At 43.0% G+C, this 20,542-nt stretch overlaps 1 protein-coding gene across 4 annotated transcripts in view; it reads right to left on the reverse strand.

Moving 5' to 3' along the window:
* cep128 (centrosomal protein 128) overlaps positions 1–20,171 on the reverse strand; it is a 43,883-nt gene extending 23,712 nt beyond the window's left edge. The window contains exons 1-18 of one of the 4 annotated variants that reach the window (XM_079340617.1): positions 19,759–20,170; positions 19,434–19,658; positions 19,128–19,214; positions 18,752–18,884; positions 18,413–18,534; positions 17,987–18,078; positions 16,996–17,068; positions 16,290–16,400; positions 12,902–12,988; positions 11,399–11,473; positions 11,077–11,224; positions 8,833–8,972; positions 7,564–7,635; positions 7,094–7,279; positions 6,869–6,922; positions 5,088–5,276; positions 4,312–4,761; positions 766–930 (exon numbers count right to left, since the gene is read on the reverse strand). In XM_079340617.1, the coding sequence (XP_079196743.1) occupies positions 766–930; positions 4,312–4,761; positions 5,088–5,276; positions 6,869–6,922; positions 7,094–7,279; positions 7,564–7,635; positions 8,833–8,972; positions 11,077–11,224; positions 11,399–11,473; positions 12,902–12,988; positions 16,290–16,400; positions 16,996–17,068; positions 17,987–18,078; positions 18,413–18,534; positions 18,752–18,884; positions 19,128–19,214; positions 19,434–19,586 (2,337 nt within the window). In that variant the 5' untranslated portion in view covers positions 19,587–19,658; positions 19,759–20,170. Of the gene's footprint in view, positions 1–765; positions 931–4,311; positions 4,762–5,087; positions 5,277–6,868; positions 6,923–7,093; positions 7,280–7,563; positions 7,636–8,832; positions 8,973–11,076; positions 11,225–11,398; positions 11,474–12,901; positions 12,989–16,289; positions 16,401–16,995; positions 17,069–17,986; positions 18,079–18,412; positions 18,535–18,751; positions 18,885–19,127; positions 19,215–19,433 lie in introns of all 4 variants that reach the window. The other 3 variants (XM_079340618.1, XM_079340616.1, XM_079340619.1) reach the window with 3 other exon arrangements.
* Positions 20,172–20,542: the final 371 nt, after the last annotated feature.

The following is a 20,542-nucleotide window of genomic DNA, read 5'->3' on the forward strand; positions in this document are numbered from 1 at the left end:
ACGTCAGTGTTTGGAAACATATAATAGCGACAAGTAATAGACTTTAAGGAAAGTCATCACATGAGATTATCTGAAGATGGATAAAACAAAATCATGGTAGAAGAGAGATCCAGCTTTAATAGGATGAAAGCCAGCAGTTGTTACAGTTAATTTAGCGTACAGAGGCAGAGCGAGGGACCTTGAAGGCTCCTCTCACACAAACAGACAGAGTTAAGTTTCCTCCTCCGTCGATACTTTCAGGGTCCCTAACACGACACACAGGAACCATCTGATCAGTGCTGCCCAAGGGTCGTGGATCATTATCCTGTCTCTGGGATAAAACACCACCATGTTATATTAATAAAAGCCCCCTTTCTCCCTTTACCCAATTTACAATCAATACATGGATCCCCCCCCCCCCTCAACTTATCAGGCTCCTGTCAGAGAGGTGAAGAGAGGTTCAATACTTGCATCTGCTGCTGTAAAAAAAAGAGGGCTTATTGATGAGGCCCCTCTAAAAATAGTGCTGATGTTGCACCCCTCTTGGGTTCATATGATCACAAGACCTTAAGAGATATCCGAGCTATCTAAGGGCAGGAAGGATAGGAAAAGTCTATGTATGTCTATCTGTTCATTAAAAGAATCAGCACAATGTGAAAACTTCCACTGAGGAGAGACATTGGACTTATAAGATGCTGGCCGATACTGCGCCCTGATCGGAAGCATCACGTCATTCAACATTAGTCTCTCTGTTGGAGAAACCATGGCGGAGGAAGCGGGGCTTACTTTGTCATCCAGTTGGTGTTTGAGTAGCTGGTACTTTCTCTGGAGGAGTGCATGTGCCTCGTCTTTTGTGCTCAGCTGAGCTGCCAGCTTATCACACTCATCCTTCATCCTGTCCAAGTTGACGCGCAGTGCTCGACACAGCTCCTTGTCTGACGCTGCATCTGCCTAGTAAGAGAGCGGATTTGTTTAAGGAATGACACACAGATAATACATTCAGATATGTGGAGGGCTGATGATTTTTTATTTGCTGTAAAAAAAAAAAAAACTGTAGGCAGTTTGGTTAAGTCCTTAAAATGACTAAGAGTGTGAGCTGATTTTGCAACTTTTATATTAAATTGCCATTTCTCTTTGTGGATTTTATACACAGCAAGCCACATTTAAAACAGAACACAGGTCAGGTCTGACAGGGCAATCTGTGCAAAAAGGAGAACATGAAAGGTCAAGAGACCGGGTGTACCTAGACTCTCATATCACGTCTATAATCCATGTTTCTGTCATGCCTCACAAATTAGCCTCTGATTGCATCATTTAACAGAGCAAAAGATGTCGGTCAGCAGCTGACTGAGGACTTAGAGTAATAGTAGTGACACATGCAAAGAAAAAGAAAAAGAAAAAAGGCAAAGCAGAAGGGCTGGAAGTGACAAGAGAGAGAAAAACAGATGGAGAATGCAAAATTAGAACTGGAGGGAGGCAGTAAGAAAGGGATTAAGGCAGAGAGAGGGAAGATAGAGAGGAGGAGAAATCACGAGTGAGAGGACAAGGACGAGAAATCGGAATATTTTAAGCTTTTTCCCTGACAGTTGACTGTATCAAACCAGTAATACATGCTTCCGGCTACGCTGTGTGAACATTGGGTGGGCTTCTTAGGGACATCTACAGCACCCGTAGGCTACTACTTAAAAACATCCTAGCAAACGCCCTTGTCCTCACCGCGCTCGGAAATGACACCATTACAATGAGCTATGTCAGATATTAATGCCATTCAGCGCAGCTAATGGGCTAAACTCAACCATATCAGGGAGGACCATGCCCCTTAAGAAACAATGTTCCCATGAGGGCTCATCATTGGAGATATTGGGGGGGGGGGGGGCGCTTAGAGAATAAGTCAAGTGGAGTCCCCTATCTCCAGCGCTCCTTGATGAGACTTCTGAGGTCTGATATCAGGGCTTTTTAAATATTCACGCTTTGAGCTCGGGAATGGCCATGAGGAACCACGGGGCAGCGCCATTAAGAGCACAGCTATCCTCAGTTCACCCACACTCAGAGGACACAGCCCCAGCCAGTGAAGAAAATGAGTCGTAATGAGAGTTTGTCTGTGTCTCGCTGAGTCGGAAACACGCCAGCTGTTTCGTGGCTGAGGCATGTAACTCCATGCTGAATTTGAAGTCTCTGCCAATAATAGTCTAAATGTCAATTAGAGTTGTGGCACTCTGTGAGCCATGCCGGTGTGCAAAGAAACCCAAATCTCTACTGTTGGTTTATGACCTTGAAATCTCTAAAGATTTGACACATTTGTCACATCTGACTCTTCATCCCGGGCTCAGCTCTGCTGTATAAGAGGGGCCTGGAGGTATGTTTAAAGTAGGGGTGGGCCTTTAACGCGTTAATTACGATTAATTAAAATAATGTTGTTGTTTTTTTTTTAACACATTTAATCCCTGTTTGCCTCATAAACAGCAAGGAACTGTTTGCAGTTGCTTCATGATAGCTTCATGCTAGCTTTGCGAAAAGTCTAAACAGGAAGTGTTTGTAGCCTAAACTCAACCAAATGACTGTCTTCAGGACCAAAATTAGTAATTCAACGTCTGATAAACTTACAAAATCACTCGCTAAATTAATTGCTCTGGACTGTAGAGCACTATTAGTGGTAGAAGATAAGGGGTTAGAAAATGTGCTACAGATAGCAACGTGTGATCCAACTTTCCAGCTGCTGTGCTGAAAAACTAATTCAAACAAGATCCAACAGCTTTATGAAACTGAGAAGCAAGTAAAACTGGATGCATTCATTCATTCATCACCAAAATCCGTTTAGATTGAGAAGTGTTGCTTTTTAGGGCAAATATTGTGATGCACTTAAAATGTGATTCATTTCGATAAATTAATTAGAAAGCCCTGAGTTAAATACGGTAGATAAAATTTTTTTTTGATCATGTACCACCCCTTGTTTAACGCAAATGTTTGGGAGTATTGGATCTGTTTGCTTTCTTGTCAAGTGCACCACTAAATGATTTATACCAACTGAAATCTGTGTGATGATTATGTAGCTAAAGGCAGTGCCCTGTGAGCCTGAGTGTTTCTTTTAGACCACTGCTGTACAACAACAATATGAAGCAGCCCACAAGTCAAAATGCAAACAAACATATATTACATGTGAAAACAGGAAGGATTCAGGTTTCATCATATTTCCCAATAATAAAAGAAGTTGCACACCTGGGTGATAAGATGTGACAGGAGCAGGGGTGTTTCCCTTCAGCAGAATGACTACAGTTAAACTAGTTATTCATATGTTTGTATTGATGTATGCTGTGTCCTGGCTGTAATGCATCCACCAGCCACCAGCTCAACGATAAGCGCTTTGTTCCTGTGACTTCTACTCTGTGGGTACATCACCTGAGTGTAGTCCACAGAGTGACCGTGGAGCGTCTTTGACTGTCTTGCTTTTGTATTTATCACTGTTAATCTCACGCTGTGCTTTTTGTCGGGCCCTTGTGGGTGTCACTGCTCGGAGAGACCACAGGAGGGTATCAACGGGCAAACACTCACCTTTGTCAAACACTGATTTGGTTGTTGTCTCTGATTAATCTCCTGCTGTTGTTTGTTTGTAAATGGATGCATGCCATGGGTCTGGGTGGACTGTGGAATCAAACTGTCCTCTGGGATAAATAAATCTGTCTAATCGGGTCTAAATGGGCCTTCTCTCCTTACTCTGCTGCCATCATTTAAATCAGCACTGAGAGACAGATGGCATATTCAGGAGCTGCTCAGGTTTGAACACTGAGCAAGAGCACGAGCGCGAACAAACGAACAAATGAATAAATCTGGATTTTTGCGTCTGGCTGCGCAACAAGGCCTATCCTTTATGGATGTCGATCCTCACGGACGACTGAACGCTGGTGCTTCAAGCTGAGTTAACTGTAGGTACACTCGGCAAACCGATTTGATGTTGTTTACCTGCAGAGTAAAGCCATGCCACACATTTAAAACAGGCATGTTTTCCTCACCCTCAGAGTAGTAAAGCAGTCAGAGTTTCTCTTCTATTTTAGGCCCAGGGATACGAGTCTCTAGGAACATTCCTCATGGGGACACTTACTGTAGAAGCACATCTAAAGCCCTTAAATAAATGAGTTGTATGTTGTTTTGTTCACTCAAGTGTTCGTGTGATAGATTATTTCCTGCCAGGGACGAGCTGTACAGACTTTGGCGAGCGAGCTCTTTCAAACCTTTTTTTTCCTCCACATATTACGAGCTGCACACCAAACAGACATGATTTTGTGCCACATGGTGAGTAAGTGCTGTGATATGTGAAACTCGGTCAGTGACTATTACCTTAACCTCATTTAGATGGGCTCGCATTTCATCGCGCTCCCTGAGTAAGTCCTGCACCTCTCTGTCCGTCTTCGTCCTGCTGTCCTCCATCCTCTTCTTCACGCTGTCCAGTTCTTTCTGATGCACTTCTCTCTCCAGATGCAGCTGCTGACCCAGAGCGGCGCGCTCCTCTTGTACTGCCGACAGCTTGGCCTGCAGCTCCGACATGCTCTTCTGGAGCTCCTTCTTGAAGGCGTCTTCCTCTGCTAGCCGCTGTGCTAGCTGTGCGTGTGCTGAGGTCATCTGCTTCAGGGCAGCTTGGAGCTCGGCGTGTGCGTCCTGGTCTCTCTGACAACGACGGACTTGTGTTTGGGCTCTTTCTTCCAGCCTCTGGTTCTCTTCTTTCAGTCTGGACTGGACCAGAGTCTGGTGGCGAGTCTCCTCCTCCAGGGCAGCTGAGGCCTCCCTCACCTAGGGTTAAGTTAGATGATCAAAGCTCTTCAACGGACACTTCACCGTTTTACTTCAAAAGCTTTGAGCACTCAAATACTTTAACCACTAAGAAGCATCTCAGAACCTGTTAACTTACAACAACAACACTTACATCCAAATCAAACATAACACTAGTTTTTATTGTGATAAATTCATCATTAGTGCTGACAGACATTATTCCTGAAAAGGCCATTAAAATGGTCTTCTCGTAAGGCCATATGGATTCTAATTTAAATCATTTTTTGTCCCTACTGACTTGAGAGACAGTTTTCTATTTCTGGATAGGTGACCCCCCCCCCTCTCACCTCCCGCATTTCCTGCTCCAGTGACAACTGGCGCTGGCGGGTCTCAGACATCTCTACGTCCTTGCGGTGGAGTTCTTCTTCTCTCTGGGCCAAACGGCCTAAGATTTCAGCGAGCTCCCTGTGGGCCGCCTCAGTCTGCTGGCTCAGCGCCTTGAGCTGGGCCTGAGAGCTCTCCTTTTCTCTGACTGCCTGGAGGGTAGAAGGAGTGGGGAGGGGGCGGGTTAGAAAGGAGAAGGGGAAATGAAGAATGACAAATGAAGAGGAGGCGGAAGATGGTGTAAAAAAAAAAAAAAAAAATGGAGCTGTAACAATAATGATGAGAGGAAGAGAAAGAGTGACAGAGAGACAGAGGGAGAGGAACATATGCAGAACCAGCTCTCGCACTGATAGGAAAATGCTGGCACTCAGCTCTCTGATAAGGGACAATGGTCAGGTCTGTTCAAGGCAGATTGCTTCTAATACTCTGGCTTTGACTGGAATTTGCAAAGACTTTGCTGTAGCTCAGAACCTAATCATTTAATTGAGCACTTGATTCTCTCCCCTAATTCATTAAGAGGGCAGAAATGATTTTGTAATTAATTCGCGTCACGTTGAGTATGCCAGGTGGGAGTGGGTCTGTCTCTGTGTGTGTGAGGAGGGAGGCTGCTGACTGAGAGTTTGGAGGTGACTCACTCAGTTCAAATGGATAGAAATGAGCGGGAGGTAACTTTTTAAGCAGATGCTAATAGTAGGTACACGACGAGGAATAACTGCTGTAACTTAGGAGGTATTCAGCTTTGGTTACTTTATTATGCAGTTACAGTTTGGAGTTTTGATATGAATGATACAGAACTCTCTGAGCTGTTTTCCCACAGTTAAGTCGGGATTCAAATATACAGAGTAAAGAACGCACAAGTATCCAATCCTTCAGCTCTGTTTTCTTGAGGAGGCTTCATACTCTAACATCTGAGAAGTTTAGCCGTCCTGCTGCCTTAGGCGTGCCGACAAACCATAAACACACACGATACATTTTGGTTTCAGATGTTCTTGATTAATTTTAAGAACAAACTGTCAAAGTCAAAGCGGCAAAGAATGATCCAAAGTCCACGGAAAAAACTCGACCAAAACAGTCATCTGTTGTTAACAGTGCTGCCAGCTGGCTGGCCACTAGCCCAGCCCAGCAGCAGCACACAGATTGTTTGAGACAGGCTTGCAAGGAACCAATGACTAGAGTTGACATGTATTTGAGCTTCAGGTACCAAACAGTGCCAGCTGATAACTTCTCAATAAGCTCCACTGTTACCCCACAATGTCTCTTTTAGTTTGGCTGGATTCTTTGCAACAACTTAGAACTTTTACTTTGTAGACAAAAGATAAGCCAAAATAACAACCGCTGCCAACAGAAACATGAAAATAGCTCGTAGAAATAGAAATAATAGAAAAGCACTCAGCGGTTAGGTTGGTATCCTGGCAGAGAGACAATCTCATTTACAGTCTAATGCACAAAAACAAAAACACAACAATATGTTGTTTGTATGATTATTCTGTGGGTTGAATGCATATTTGGAAAATGTACAGACAATAAATAAACAGAAATAGCAGACAATGGCTTGTAAAGAATGTGGTTTCTGGCTGCTGACATCACAGCACTGTGACAGTGAAAAAGATTGTTCTTATTAAGTGTTTGTAGCCGTGTCACCTCTTGTGTCTAATTGTCTTTAAACGGAATAAAAAGCTGGGAGGGGCTGATGGGCTGTGACGGAGTCGGACACACAGCAACAACTAGAGTGAAGACAGCTCACCGATGGAGCAATTAGGACCGACGACCTCCTCGGTGTGTCTGGCCCTTTATTCGCCTGATCAAATAGAGAGTCAGAGTGGATTTATAACAAGAAACTTCACAGACATGTTGTGGTGACCTCTGAGACTTATCGAAACTGGTGGAGAAGGAGGCTAATAAGGAACCTTTAAATACGGTCACTGAAAAAACATTATCAATGCTAATGAATGCATGTGTGTTAACTGACCTGCGAGGCCTTGTCTGTATGAAACTGAGCCTGGCCTCTCTCCCCCTCCAGCTCCTTCTGCAGCCTCCTGCACTTTGCCCTCCACTGGCGCACAGCCTCTTGGGCTCTGTTCTTCAATTCATCTCTGCTCTTTGTGCTTTCCAGTAGTAATGCCTCTGTCTCCCTCCTCTCCGCCTGCCCTCGGCTCTGAGAGGATGAGTACAGAAGTGAGTCAGAGTTTCATTCTTCATAATCTCAATCGGTGTATTTAAAACCACAGGACGGATCCTTAAATGTCTTGTAGACCAAATTCTGTGGACTATCATTACTGCAGCTTTATTTCTCAAGTCTTAACACAGCATTATTGTAAAGTCACACATAATGTGCTGTCCAAATTGAAATTGAAAAAGCACCCCCTGTCTGGAGTCCTTGGAAGAAAAAAATAACAACGGAAAAATAACAGTGGGATGTAATAACCAATAATACAATACCTGTATGTCCCTCAACTGTTCCAGCATTTGTAGCTGCTGTTGCTCCCGCCGCGCCAAGTCTGACGACAATTCCTGGTGTATAAAAGAGAGAAAGGTCAAGGACGTGTGTGTGTTTGAAGTTGCTTCTACTGCTAATGGGAGGACAGAGACATCGAGGGAGGGGTGGAATGTGAAGGTATGGGAAAGAAAGATGGATGGAGTTTTTTTTTGTTTTTTTCAAAGGATGGAGGGAAAGAGCAGATTTTCGGGGGGAAAAAAAGGGCAGGTGTAGCAAACAAAGATGAGGAGAAAAGGTAAAGACGGAAAGGTCAAAGAAGGTTGGGACTTGGTTTATAAGCTCACTATGAAGTCTGAAAAAGAAAAAAAACAGTCTGAAAGGAGAGTTCCACTGGATTCGCTTCATCCTCTGAAGTTTGAAGATTGAAGTGGAAAGAAAGGGCACGTGAGGTTAGTCGGCTGCAGTGTAGGTACAGTGAATGTGGCTGTCAGTCAGCAGTAATTAGACACAGACTGATTAGTCATACACCTCGTACACTCGAGTTTAAATTCAGTCACTGAGAAATTGAATCTTCCGGCCTCTTCTCCTCATTATACTTCATCTTTGCTCGTTTACTGTTAAAAAAAGAAACACTTCCGACGTCTAGTTTGATCTTGACATGAAAACCGTAAGAGGTGCCCCAGGTAATACATGCAAACACCGACTTCATCTCTTCACACATACTCTGCAATGAGGGAAGCGTGGGAGTTTCAAAAACCAGCCGGTGAAAGAAACATCAGAGATTAGAGGAATGTGCTTTAAGTGCAGCTATTTCTACTAACGTTTTTTATTGATACCCACCAGAGCCTTGAATTCCCCTGGTAAACTTACGAGAATTTAGCGAGTTTTTATTTCCCATTTTCATGTCTCGTTACCCGGACAGAAGTGACAAATCGCACCGGTTTGAAAAGCATAAAGGATTTCTGGTTTGACTTCTGATATCCTATTCCAACTGTCACCTCATCTGACATGTTAAAGAGGATAAAGTGGGGTAGAGCTGGTGGAGAATGGCGACCACGGATGACAGAGGAGCGACAAACATCTGTAAACCGTTCAGATTATGAAAGGGTCAGAGATCTTTAATATTTCCTATTCGAGCTTTAGACTGTGCTGGAAAGACAGCCGATTTAGATGCCTGCGGACTGGCATGTAAAGTCTTCTCTGCACCACTGTTCTAATAAGCACGTTTCCTTTTACAGAAATAAGCACAGCTGCTGTGTTGTGATACACACCTCCACCTGGGAGCTGAGTTGGACTCTCTCCTTCTCTTTGCGATCCAGAGCCCTTCTCAGTTCTTCCACCTCACTGAGGACTGAGGCCCTGCTGAGCTGGACTCGCAACTCTGCCACCTCCTTTTCCAGACTCAGGCGATCTACACACATGGAAACATACGGGCAGGAAATAAACGACTTGTTAGGATTGATTTTAACGTGTGGACAGAAGAAAGAACACGGGGACAGCACGGTGGAGTTTGACCTAGATTGTTTAGAACTGTTGAATCATACCTGCATCTTTAATGTTATAATCTCAGTTTAGGTTCAAAGCAAGGCAGCCTGATATTAAGAGATAGATGTAAACACTGCAAACCAGTGATTGGCCAGAAGGAATTGTGAAGCCGCATGGTAGGGTAGTCAAGAAGTGTTGCTTACGTCATGGATACCAAGTGTTTTAAACATCACAAGCTCCTTTAGGTGAGTGATTGATAGCATTAAAAGGACCAGGGATAGAAACAAAATAATATGGTCTTCATTTAGTTTTGACCTGCTGCTGCAGGTGAAGGAGAGGGAACACTGTCGAAATTGCAATATTGGGTGTCTAGGACTTATTTGTTGTTGCCATGGTAATAAAACAAGTCTCTGTACATCTTATGAGTTTTGCGAGTATCATATGTCGGTTAAAAACGTTGTTATCATGACAACTAGAGATACACCAATCCTGACTCAAACAGGGTGTAGGTGACAATGTGCTGATCCATGAGGCCAATCTATACGCTTTTCTGGGTTTACAGTAAGAATGTATACGCACGTTGTTTATCAGTGCATCAGTAGACCTGTGGATTTTGCTAGGACGAGTCAACATAGCATAGAGGGGGCGAACAACGACAGCAACATCTGCAAAGCTAATGTGTGGAGGAGTTACTGTAGAGGGAAGAGTTCAGGCAAATGAAGAAAAGTAAACACAGCACTTCACTTTGTTGGCTGATGCAGATTTATGGATTTCATTTTCTTTTTACAAAGTGATCAAATCTCAATGCTGCCTCACACAGAAGATTGAAGAAACAGATGCTTCCCAGTCTTCCCCTCACAGTGAGACATGCAGGTTATTCACTTCAAACTGGTAGCAGATCGGTACTTGATATCAGCAGATGCCCAAAGCCCAGCTATTGGATGAGAGTGGGAGCTTAAACATTTGGATCAGTACATCGCGAGTTAGAGAGAACACATCACGTGTTTTAGGGCCTTAGACTGACTCGACGTGAATGTCAAACAATGACAGGATTGCGGTTGTTTGGCTGGGTGCAGATGGGTCAGATTCCCCAAAGAGGCTCGGCCAGGACACGGAGGAGGTCGACTCTGTATCGGAGGGAAAAGAAACTTGAAGAAACACCTGGTTCCAACAGCTCTATGAGTCTACTCGAACCATGCAGTGGAAATGTGGCCAAACAGGAGCGAGCCACTTTTGGATCACGATATACCTGCCTACTCTAAACTTCTGTTTACCTCTTTACAGAGTGTGTTAGCGGCTCATATGTTACACTCACTGTCAGTCTCCTGTTTCTCTTTTAGGGCAGACCAAGAGCTGATCGACGTGAACACAATGTGAATGAAGCAGAAACAAAGACGCTGGTGTACACAAGGCACTATCGGTGATGTAGATGTCTTTATGAATCGTTCCACTCCTTTTTACCTTGGAGAGAGTCAAACTCAAAAAAAGAATCTCGATCAGTTCAGTGACATATTCTCTATTAACCTACACTCGACCGGATCAGAGACTTTTATAAGAATTTGTCATCTTCAAACTTTCACTGCCCCGTCTCTACCATAGCAAAAGAACAGAAGATTATGTCTAGGTACACTGCACTCACTTTCTTTCTCCCTTTTGAGATCACATATTTGACATTACGTTTCCCCTCTCACTCGCTTTGCTATAGTCCAATCAATGACGCGCGCTCTCAAACATTTCACTTGTTTTCTCTGAAGCTTGATCTCAAGATTCTCTCTCCCCACTGCACGCCCTGCGTTCACTCATTCTCCTGCGCTTAAAAAGGTAATTCGATCCAGCATTTGGAGAGCAAGCGTGCTGTCTGGAGCTTTTTCTTGGAGCAGGAATTGATGCACATAAATAGCCAAGAGTATCTGTTTTTATCTATGGTTACAGAGTTTGGCAGAGAAAAACTTTTGACCCCGCCCGTTTGACCTGCATCCAAATCCTCTCTGCCTTCTCCGCACCCGTTTATCTCCAACTGTATTCCGTACCTGAGCCTCCCTGTCCACCTCTCCCCTCCTCTCTGTCAGCGTGGCCGCCATGTGGCCGAGCAGCGGGCTGAGACGTCTCCAGCCGAGCCCTGTGCAGCTCGTTCTTCTCCTTCCTCGTCCTCAGCAGCTCGCCGCGAATATCCTCCACCTGGGGACAGTCAGCCGAGGTGACACACAAGAAAGACATCAAACTGACTGAGGGCGGGCGAAGTGGCTCTGAAGTGCTCTTAGAAGTGGCTGCGCTGATTATTGCTTTGTCTCCTGAGGTTAACTGAACATCTAAATGTCCAATTGGGTAAATTCAGTACAGACACAAACAAACCTGTTGAGCGAGAGACTCCCTGCTCTCCTCAGACTCTTCGAGGAGTCTTCTAGCCCTCTCCAGTTCCTGATCCATCTGAGAAGAGGAAAAATACACAGAAGATACATGGTCAACGTGAGCTGCAGAAACTGCTGTGGAAGCAGCAGGAGCTTGGTGTGATGTCTGTGAAGGTTCAAGGATGGGATGATAATCAGGAGGTAATATCTGATGGTTCTTTGAAGACTTCTCCCTCCACAAGTGTTCAAACACACGGACACGTAGGAAGAGAAAAAAAAAAAAAAAAAAACAGTTCCGTTTTGTTTCGGCTTAAGTATGCACCACAAAAAAATCCCCTTAAAAACATATTTAACGGTGGAGGAACTTATAATGAACTTACTTCATATGTCACCAGTGACTGTGTTGAACAGCCGGGAAAGATTCCCAAATTACCGACCTGTACCGTCCTACTTTCTTGGTATCCTTTTTTGTTGGGGTGCCAAGTATATCACTCCGACCCTAAAAGGTGGAGCTAAACACAGTCCGTTGATTGGTCCTGTACGACAGCGGCATTAAAATACAAACACAACCTTGCCGTGTTTAAACACAGTCGATTGTTTATTTGTCTGTATTCTTCCTTGCGGCACACCGTCTTCTCTGAAACAAAGCTGATTGAGTTTTGTAACAAAGAGCCACATGCCAATGGTGTGTTAATATATCAAAGTCAAATGTGTCAAAATATTATGAAGTTGTTTCTCTTCTCCTTTCGTTTCTTCGATCGTCTCTCTTAAATATATAAAAAGTCATATTTCTGGAGAGATGCCCCGCCGCTGTTAAACGCATATAGAGGAGAAACACTGTAATGACAAAAGAGATGAATTGCTGACTGTGTCATGTTATTCTCCTTTCTTGAATTTATTAGCTTTGTAGGCTACACTGTGTCGCGCTGCTCTAATGTGACACTATTACGTAGCGTGACAGGATCAAACCGTACCAAACTGTACTGATCCATACCGTACCGCTATGTGGAAACGGGGCTCAAAACAATATATTATATATATTTAGTTAGTAGGGCTGGAAATTTTAGGGTGTCTCACCGATTTAATTTCAAAACCGTTTTGGATCCATGGAGTCAAAGTCCAAACTTCCTGATCTACTCCAGACATCTGTGAGACGTCTGAATTTCTTACTGCTCTATTTGGCATTCTACTGAGTTAAAGAGCTAGCTTTAGCATGTAGCAGGGAGTGACTGATAAGCCCCAAATGTATTCATTGTTTTAAATTCGATTTTTGGAAGTTATGAATCGACTTTAAATCTTCAAAGAAAAAAAATCTTGATTTTCACATTTTTCATTTCCCCCCCCTATACTATTTAGTCTGTAGGTCAGACTAAAGTTTTTTTCATCCTTCTTAGACATTTCTGTAACATAAAATAGACGGGTAATTGTTTTTACTGTCTGTACAATAATGAACCCCATGTACTTCTTCTTAAATAGAAAACATAACTTCAGGACTTCATATTTTTACCTTGAACTTCTCCCTCTCTGCTTTCAGTAACCTATCCGTCATGGCCTCCTCTCTCTCATGGGATTGAACTTTACATCTCCCTGAAGTCTGAAAGCAAAAGAACAGAAAACACAGGCCTCAGCATGCATCGTTATAAGAACACACACACATGAAAGTAGCATCGTAATGAAGCAGGAGAGGTGCCATTATGTCACAGCATCTGCCATCCCCTCTTCTCAGAACAAGTCACTGGCATGATGGCAAGGCAGTGGATTTTGTTCAGGAGCTTAGATCCCACTCATTCCGAGCAGGCTGTGGTGATGAATTACCGGCTGCTAGCAATAACATCTACCCAAGTGACTCATCATCTATTTGATTCAGATCACAGCGGGCCCATCGGTGGGGAATAAATGTGCCCTCTGCTCTCCCTCCTCTCCCACTCTTTAGTAGTAAAAGAGATTATTTTCCTCTTCATTTCCTTATGCTTGTTTATTTACCCTTAATTTTTGGACAAATGCGTTATTTCCCATCGCCCCGGGCCCTGCTGGTGTCCCATTAGGGTACTACGGAAGAGAGGGATGCAAATGAATGGGTAGCTACTATTACACAGTATGATGAGAAAAAGAAAAGGCTCTCAGAGAAAAAAAAAAGCACATCAGTCTGGATGCAGCTACACAGTGCCCCTCTGTGGTCTTCTGATGAACTGCTGATTTTAAAGGGACTGGTGTCATGACAATGATCAGCTCGAACAAATCCACATCTCCAAGCAGAGTAACCACGGAATAAACAGGCAGTTATTATTATAGATGAGCCAACAGAAACATGGGTGCTACAGCAACATACAGTCGGTAAGGGAGCTAAATCTTCTTCAGTCTGAGCATGAGTGCATCTAGTGCTGTCGTCAAGGCAACACTAACCGAGACCGGAGTGCTCTGAGACCAAGACCAGACTGAGACCATTAATATCGATGAAAAATCATCAACTTGTGTGCAGGTGTGTCACTCACTTAGACTGCAACACTGGGAAGGTTGTGGCCGTGATCGGTGGATCTTTCTGATCCTCGTAATGTCGTGAAAGAAGAACTGATCAGTAGGGTTGTAACAATTCACTCAACTCACGAATACAATACGATTCTCTCTACGATTTATATAAAGAGGATCTGGAGGTGATGGGAGCTTCTCATGGTGCTGTCGATTAAATGCTGCATCATGTTGGTTGTGCTGTTTGTGAAGGTCTCTGTCTCGTTGTAATAGTTGAACACAGTTTTTGTCTTTTATTTTCTGCGTATTACAACCAACCGTTCTCTGCTCTACAGCTGCTGACGCGTCACCATACTACTGCCATTCATTTGTTCTCAGAACCGATTTGAACCGTGACACCTTTGACTCCATTTTTAATTCCCTTACAATTACATCCCTAGTGATCAGTGGTTGTTTCGAGTCTGCCCACTCTGAGACCAAGACAAGATGGAGTAAAAATGCTTTTTTTTTGTTTTTTTTGATTCCGAGATGAGAACAAGACCGATTTGGAGCACTACGACACACCTATCTAGTGATGAATCGGCTAACACTGAAGTGCACCGAACGAAAGCTCTCAGCGAATGAGTGCTTTAACACAAATGCATGGATGAAAAATGAAAATAAAAATGATTGGCATAAAGAACAGAAAACTAGTAACGACTTGCTTAGCAACCGTTTTCACAGCATAAAAGTGACTGCCGGGCTTTTTAACAGCCTGATGAAAGCGGAGCAGATGGGCGAGGAGACGCAGCACTTTACCAAAGCAGAAAAGGTGTGCACTGTGAAGAGAAAACCCTTCAAAAAGTTACATTGTTATTTGCAAAAACCTTTGATGGACATCACTTGACAGCGCTTTGACAAACGCAAATATTCTAGGGTTTGTAATTATGTGGAAGATAACTACACAGCAATTACAGATAGCAGCTTTTGCTCTTTCCCAACTTCTCTTTTTAAAGGTGTACGGTAATTATTCTGCAGAGATCACTTAACGTCTCCGCTTTCATTTTTCTTCACACGGAGCTGTCAACAAGACGTGCGCGTGATATTTTATTTTGATTTTTCTAAATGAGCAATCATAAAGGAGTTCACATTTAAATGTCAACAGCCAATAGAGATGTTTTGCTGGTTGCCAATCCTCGTGGTAAACAGGCAGTCTTGACTGAAAAGGACGGTAGGTACGTCCTCCAAGCAGTCAGGTGTGCACCCTCCTTCTTTGATGTTTCATGGATAAACCCTCAACATGTCCAGAGAGCTCAGCGGTTATAGCTGCTACACCTTGACTCTATAGCCTCTTTCTCATCTTTTCAGCTCAGCAGTTTTTTTTTTCCTATCCTTATAAGACACAGCCAATTGCTCTTTTGTTCTGCTACATTTGACGAGAACATGATTTCTAATGGAGGGAGTAACAACCCAAATAGCCCAGTGGACTGGTGGTAGATTGAGCAGTTTTTCCACAGAGGAGCACGAAGATGTCTGCTTCAGACCAGCAGGGAAGTTTCCCCTAAGCCTTTTATTGCACTCTGGAGATCATTATTTTGACTGACTTCATCCTCGTACGGAGGTCAAAAAACGAACCTTTTCGAAAAAGAACAGGGAAAGCGTGTTTTTCGTGTGAGCTTCAACCATCGTTCATACTTGTTTGTGAGCTGTCGCGTCATTAAAGTTAAAACATGTGACATCGTGATCCAGTAGATGGAGAGGAGTCACGTTAATGCACCATAATTAACACCACTACAGCAGACAAAACTGTCCTCCCCCCCCCCTCACTGCAACATTACAGGCAGTAGCCTGTAGTGTTAGCACTTTAGTTACCTCATAGCTTCGTATTGCACATAAACTGACACGGCATGACCGTGATCTAAAGACACGTACGTGACATCCAAATAAGCAGCGAGAAGGCTGTAATTCTTCTTCTCTCTAATTCTTCACTAAAACAGCTTAATACACAAGGCCGTCCTGTTCATTCAGATGGATATTCTTGATTTCAGCTGTATTTATGTGTTAAATGTTGCACAGTCTTCCATTAGCTTCTGGTTGCACTTTCTACTTCCAGGCATTTCTTTGACTACATTTTATTTCTCTTAGATTATTGACACTTTTCTGTTGATCAGTCTTCTTTTTTTTTTTTTGCTCAAGGACTGATTATGAATATCACCTTGTGGATTTAAGCTGTCACATTTAAATCAGGTTGATATGACTTAATGTACTCTGTCACATGGTGAGTAAAGAGTTTTCATATTTTCATGTCTCTCCTCCATCATCTCTCGATTAAACCATCAGTGTGTTTTTCAGTCTCCTCTGTGAGTGTGAGAGTGCACCAGAGTGAAATCAGGGAGGTGTTTGGATGGTGTTATCACAGCAGGTGATTGTCGGTGGGAGAGGACAGTCACCTGCTGCACCTCATCAGGCGTGGCCGCCCGGTGGTCGTTCCTCCTCTCTCTCTCCTCAGCGTGCGTCCCTCTATCCAGCTCCTGCAGACGGCGCTCCACACGAGACGCCACCTGCAGACAGGGAGACAGAGAGCACCCTGAGGTCACGCAAACATCGCAGAGGCGGGAATGGTGGTGGCGAGATATGATAAATGGAGACACCAGGAAATTAAAAGGGCGGATGACAAAAATATCTTTTCAGAGCTGTCAGGAAGTATTACATTTAGGATGCACGACTTCGCAGACTAATCAGGAAGTATCACAGCTACCTGTGGGAGACAGCTCATACCTTCATGTCGTTGCGTCCACAGACAAGACAAGATAAAAAAAAAAATGAAAACATGCCGGCTGTCGTTCAGAGCTGCATATTTATCACAGCAGTGACAGTGCAGTGAAGAGTCATGTGCCCCAATATGATGCTAAATCATTAACTGAAGTTCAACTTCAGATAAGTAAAATGTTTAAAAGTGGATACCACACGTCTGTAGCTGTTCTAAGAAGGAAAGAAAGATTTGTATATTCCATGCTTTATACAACTGTTTTGATTTATCTGTAACAGTGATTTGACAGCTTTAAATCCAGGATGCATTCACTTTATCTTCCATAACCCACAGAGCTGGAAGACCCACTTTAAGTATTGATGGAGAAACACTCAGCTATTACTCACTGAGGCCTGTCTCTGGGATGTTGTCAAGTGCCCTGTGAGGCTCTCCATCGCTCGCCTGGTTTCAATATCACACCTATTAAAACGAAGGAAATACAGCGGATCGAAAACATTTATTCAGCAGACTTCTTCATCTTCTCATCCAAGGACATCGTTGATGTTCAAAAATGTGAACTCAGTAAGAATTATAATGCAGCTTCAGATGTTAAAATGTGGCGTGTGAACTCAGTCTCGTCAGCATCAGTAGGAGGGAGAGAATTTTTCAATAACGTGAAAATATCACCTTCTAACTCCCACGGAAAGAATCTGCCCTTTGTCATCTGCCCTTTGACTCCAATTCACGGTACTGTCTCTTTAAATTTGAAAGAACATCTTTTCTATTTTCTCATCAACGACATTTCTGGAAGAAGACTACAGACTAAAGTTAAAAAAAAACACACAAAAAAACTGTTTTACAAAGATGTCGACTACTAAATGAGAAAGAGCCAATTTACTAACGCTGTCTGCAGACATTCAACACACTGCCTGAAATACTTGTGAACTAAATATGAATAAAGACTGATGTGAAACTGAAAAACACATGAATACATCTCGAGAGTCCAATGGTCAAACACTGCTCACTATATTGATTAAATGAAATCTAGATTTATCCAATGAGTTTTTCAGGCAGATTTTTTGGGCAGTTAAACAAAACAAACATGTTGACAAACATTTCTGTCTGTGTACACCTACTGTGACCATTTGTAAAATGTTTTATAACTATCCTTTCGTTTATTTCACAAGCTTTGCAAATCTGGCAGATTTGGATTTGCATTTCTCATGGTGTGTTGTTTTAGTAGCTGTGCATGCTATGTGTTAGAAAAACAAGTTATGATACACTATTAGGAGACTCAGTTCATCTCGAAAAAAATAAACTGTTCACAATAGAACTGTGTATTCAGTTCAATTTGTTCTGATTTGGATTTTCAGACTTTGCCCCTCCTCTTTCTCGTACCTATTCCTCTGGAGGATTTCTCGATCCAGGTCATCAGACAGTCTCTGCTGGTCACAGCGCAGATCCCTCAAGGATTGGTGCATTGAGTGAATCTATAAGTGACAGCCAAAGATGCACAGAGAATACGTAGCAATATAGACTGTACAAGCACCACAAAGATTAATCTTCTTCTACAGAGATGCTCATCATTGAAGGCACCATAGAGAGTAAAGTCAAAAATAAATATAGACTCCTGTAATATGTTTATAACAATCGTTTATCTGATGTCAATTCAATCTGAAAGAGAACCCTTTTAGATTAGCGTGACAAAGTTTCTATGGACTGTGGAACGCTGCCTCACTAGGCCCTCTTGTGGAAACTTTATGTAACTATTTTTACCAAAACAAGTGGCACAGATTTACAAGTAGATTTTTCTCCTTTCCTTACATCCTCTCCTGTCAGGCCAGCTTCCCTGAAGCGCACGCCGGCAGACTGTGACCGCCTTGTTCTTCTTGGAGTGCTTGTATAGTCCCTCAGTGGAGAAGTAGTAGGACAGAAACGCTGGCCCTCTGAAATAACAGATTTGTTTTAAGAGAGAGCCAGAGCTTCTGTAGGGTGATTACACGCTGTTTTAAGATGTAACAGATTTTTTTGTGTTTGATAACAAAGATATAATGTGCAAAAATGTCAGCAGTCTTTGTGTTTTATGTCTATCCAGATTAAGCCTACAATGAGAGGACAGCAGACGTTAAAAAAAGTGTTCAGTATCTTTCTATTCTTTCCAACCTGATCCCGAGCAGACCTCCAGGTCACTTGTTTGCAGAGTGGAGGCCGAAGCAGAAGCACTTCTGGCCCCATTGGATCTGCTCAGCCTCTGTGTCTGCAGCTGACTTATTGACTCCTCCAGGTTGTCCCTGAGCTGGTGCAGCAGAACACAAAGTGGAAAAAGACAATTAAAGAGAAAGAAAGAAAAACTGCTGGAGAAGAGGAAGATCAAACATCCGAACAAAGATTCACGCATTCCGAAACGATCTGGAGACAGAGAAATAAGGGAATAACGGTATGCCATCACAAAGCACTCATGTTTGTATATGTTGGTCCTTTAACTGTTATGAATACACTGATGATGTGGAGTTATTAAAACATATAAAATATGTCTAACCACTGCCATGGCTTCAGCTTGATCGTCTGTATGGTCCCTGTACTGGCCCAGCATCCGGTCCACTTTGGTCAAGTTCCTGCTGGTGTCCTGCCGAAGAAAAGCACATGTAAGTTGACAATGATCGGGACTCAAAAATATTACTGGAAGCTTGCACACCAAAAATGTGGAAAAGAGATAGATATTAACTTTATTGATCCAGGGGGAAATTCAACATTATATATATATTGTGTGTGTGTGTGTGTGTGTGTATAACAAATCTGTACTCATGCAGGCTTAGTGTCCGTCTTATAAAACAGAATATAGTACCTGTAAAGTATTCGCCAGAGTGGTGATCTTCTCGCTTATGTCTCCTGCTCTCCCATCTCTCCCACTGGCTCTGGTCCTGTCTCGACCCGGTCTGCGAGGTCTGTGTCCCTCGTACGTCAGCTCGAAAGAATCCGACTCGCTGGACGTATCCATGCTTTTGAACAAGGAAGGTTTTTACGACTGAGCAGGCAAACCAGCCGATGAGTGACCAGCACTAACTGATAACTGAAACGTTAATCAGATTACCGATCAGACTGGGCTGCTTCTGAACACCGATGGATACTTTAGTCATCGTTAATAGGGACGGAAAACGGTTCATTGTTACCTTAACAGTCCGTGAAGAGAGACAGCTACCTGACCATAACAACACAACCATTTAAACTGTCCTCTTCTATATAAATCACAGTGCTGGGCATTGTTGAGGCTGATGCTCTCCCAGCTAGCAACAAGTGGAAACTACTGTTAACGTTAGCTAGCTAACCAAAAGGTTAGCCAACTCTTTTAGCCTCGTGACATTACCGACAGAAACAAACTATAAAGTCCAATAAAATAAAAACACACACCAGGTATGTCCACTTTGAGCGACAGGTGTTTGCTTTCCGCGTTAAGAGTAGCAGCTATGAGAGGCTGCACCGTGCTATGGCAACTCAAACTCGCCGCGTCTGAGCAGGAAAACAACGGATCACAGAGCGCGCAAAGGACGCCGGGAAGTGTATGCTCCCAGTAACCCCGCAGCGTTACAATGTGTTATTTGTGAACTACATTGTCCAAAGCGTGTGTTTGCGCCAGTGCTGCCGCTTTTAAGTTAGAAATCTAATGTAAACTATTCTACAATTACTTTAGTAAAAGGGTGAACAATTATTTTTTTAAGGGGGGGATAAAGAAGTTTGGTGTAAGAGTGGGGTAATTACAATATTCTCTGAAATAGTTTGTGTCCACCGAACATTTGTAGATAAAGCCTAGCCTACATAATAAAATAAAATTTAAAAAATAGTGGGCCTAACACGTTGTGAGACCTGTAGTTTAAAAAGTACAATGCACTATGTAACGTCGCTACAATGAAAAACATGGTTTATGATTGGAAATGGACAAAAACTGTTCTCGAGTCT

The sequence above is a fragment of the Symphodus melops genome (assembly GCF_947650265.1).
Source record: "Symphodus melops genome assembly, chromosome: 1".
Lineage (NCBI taxonomy): Eukaryota > Metazoa > Chordata > Actinopteri > Labriformes > Labridae > Symphodus > Symphodus melops.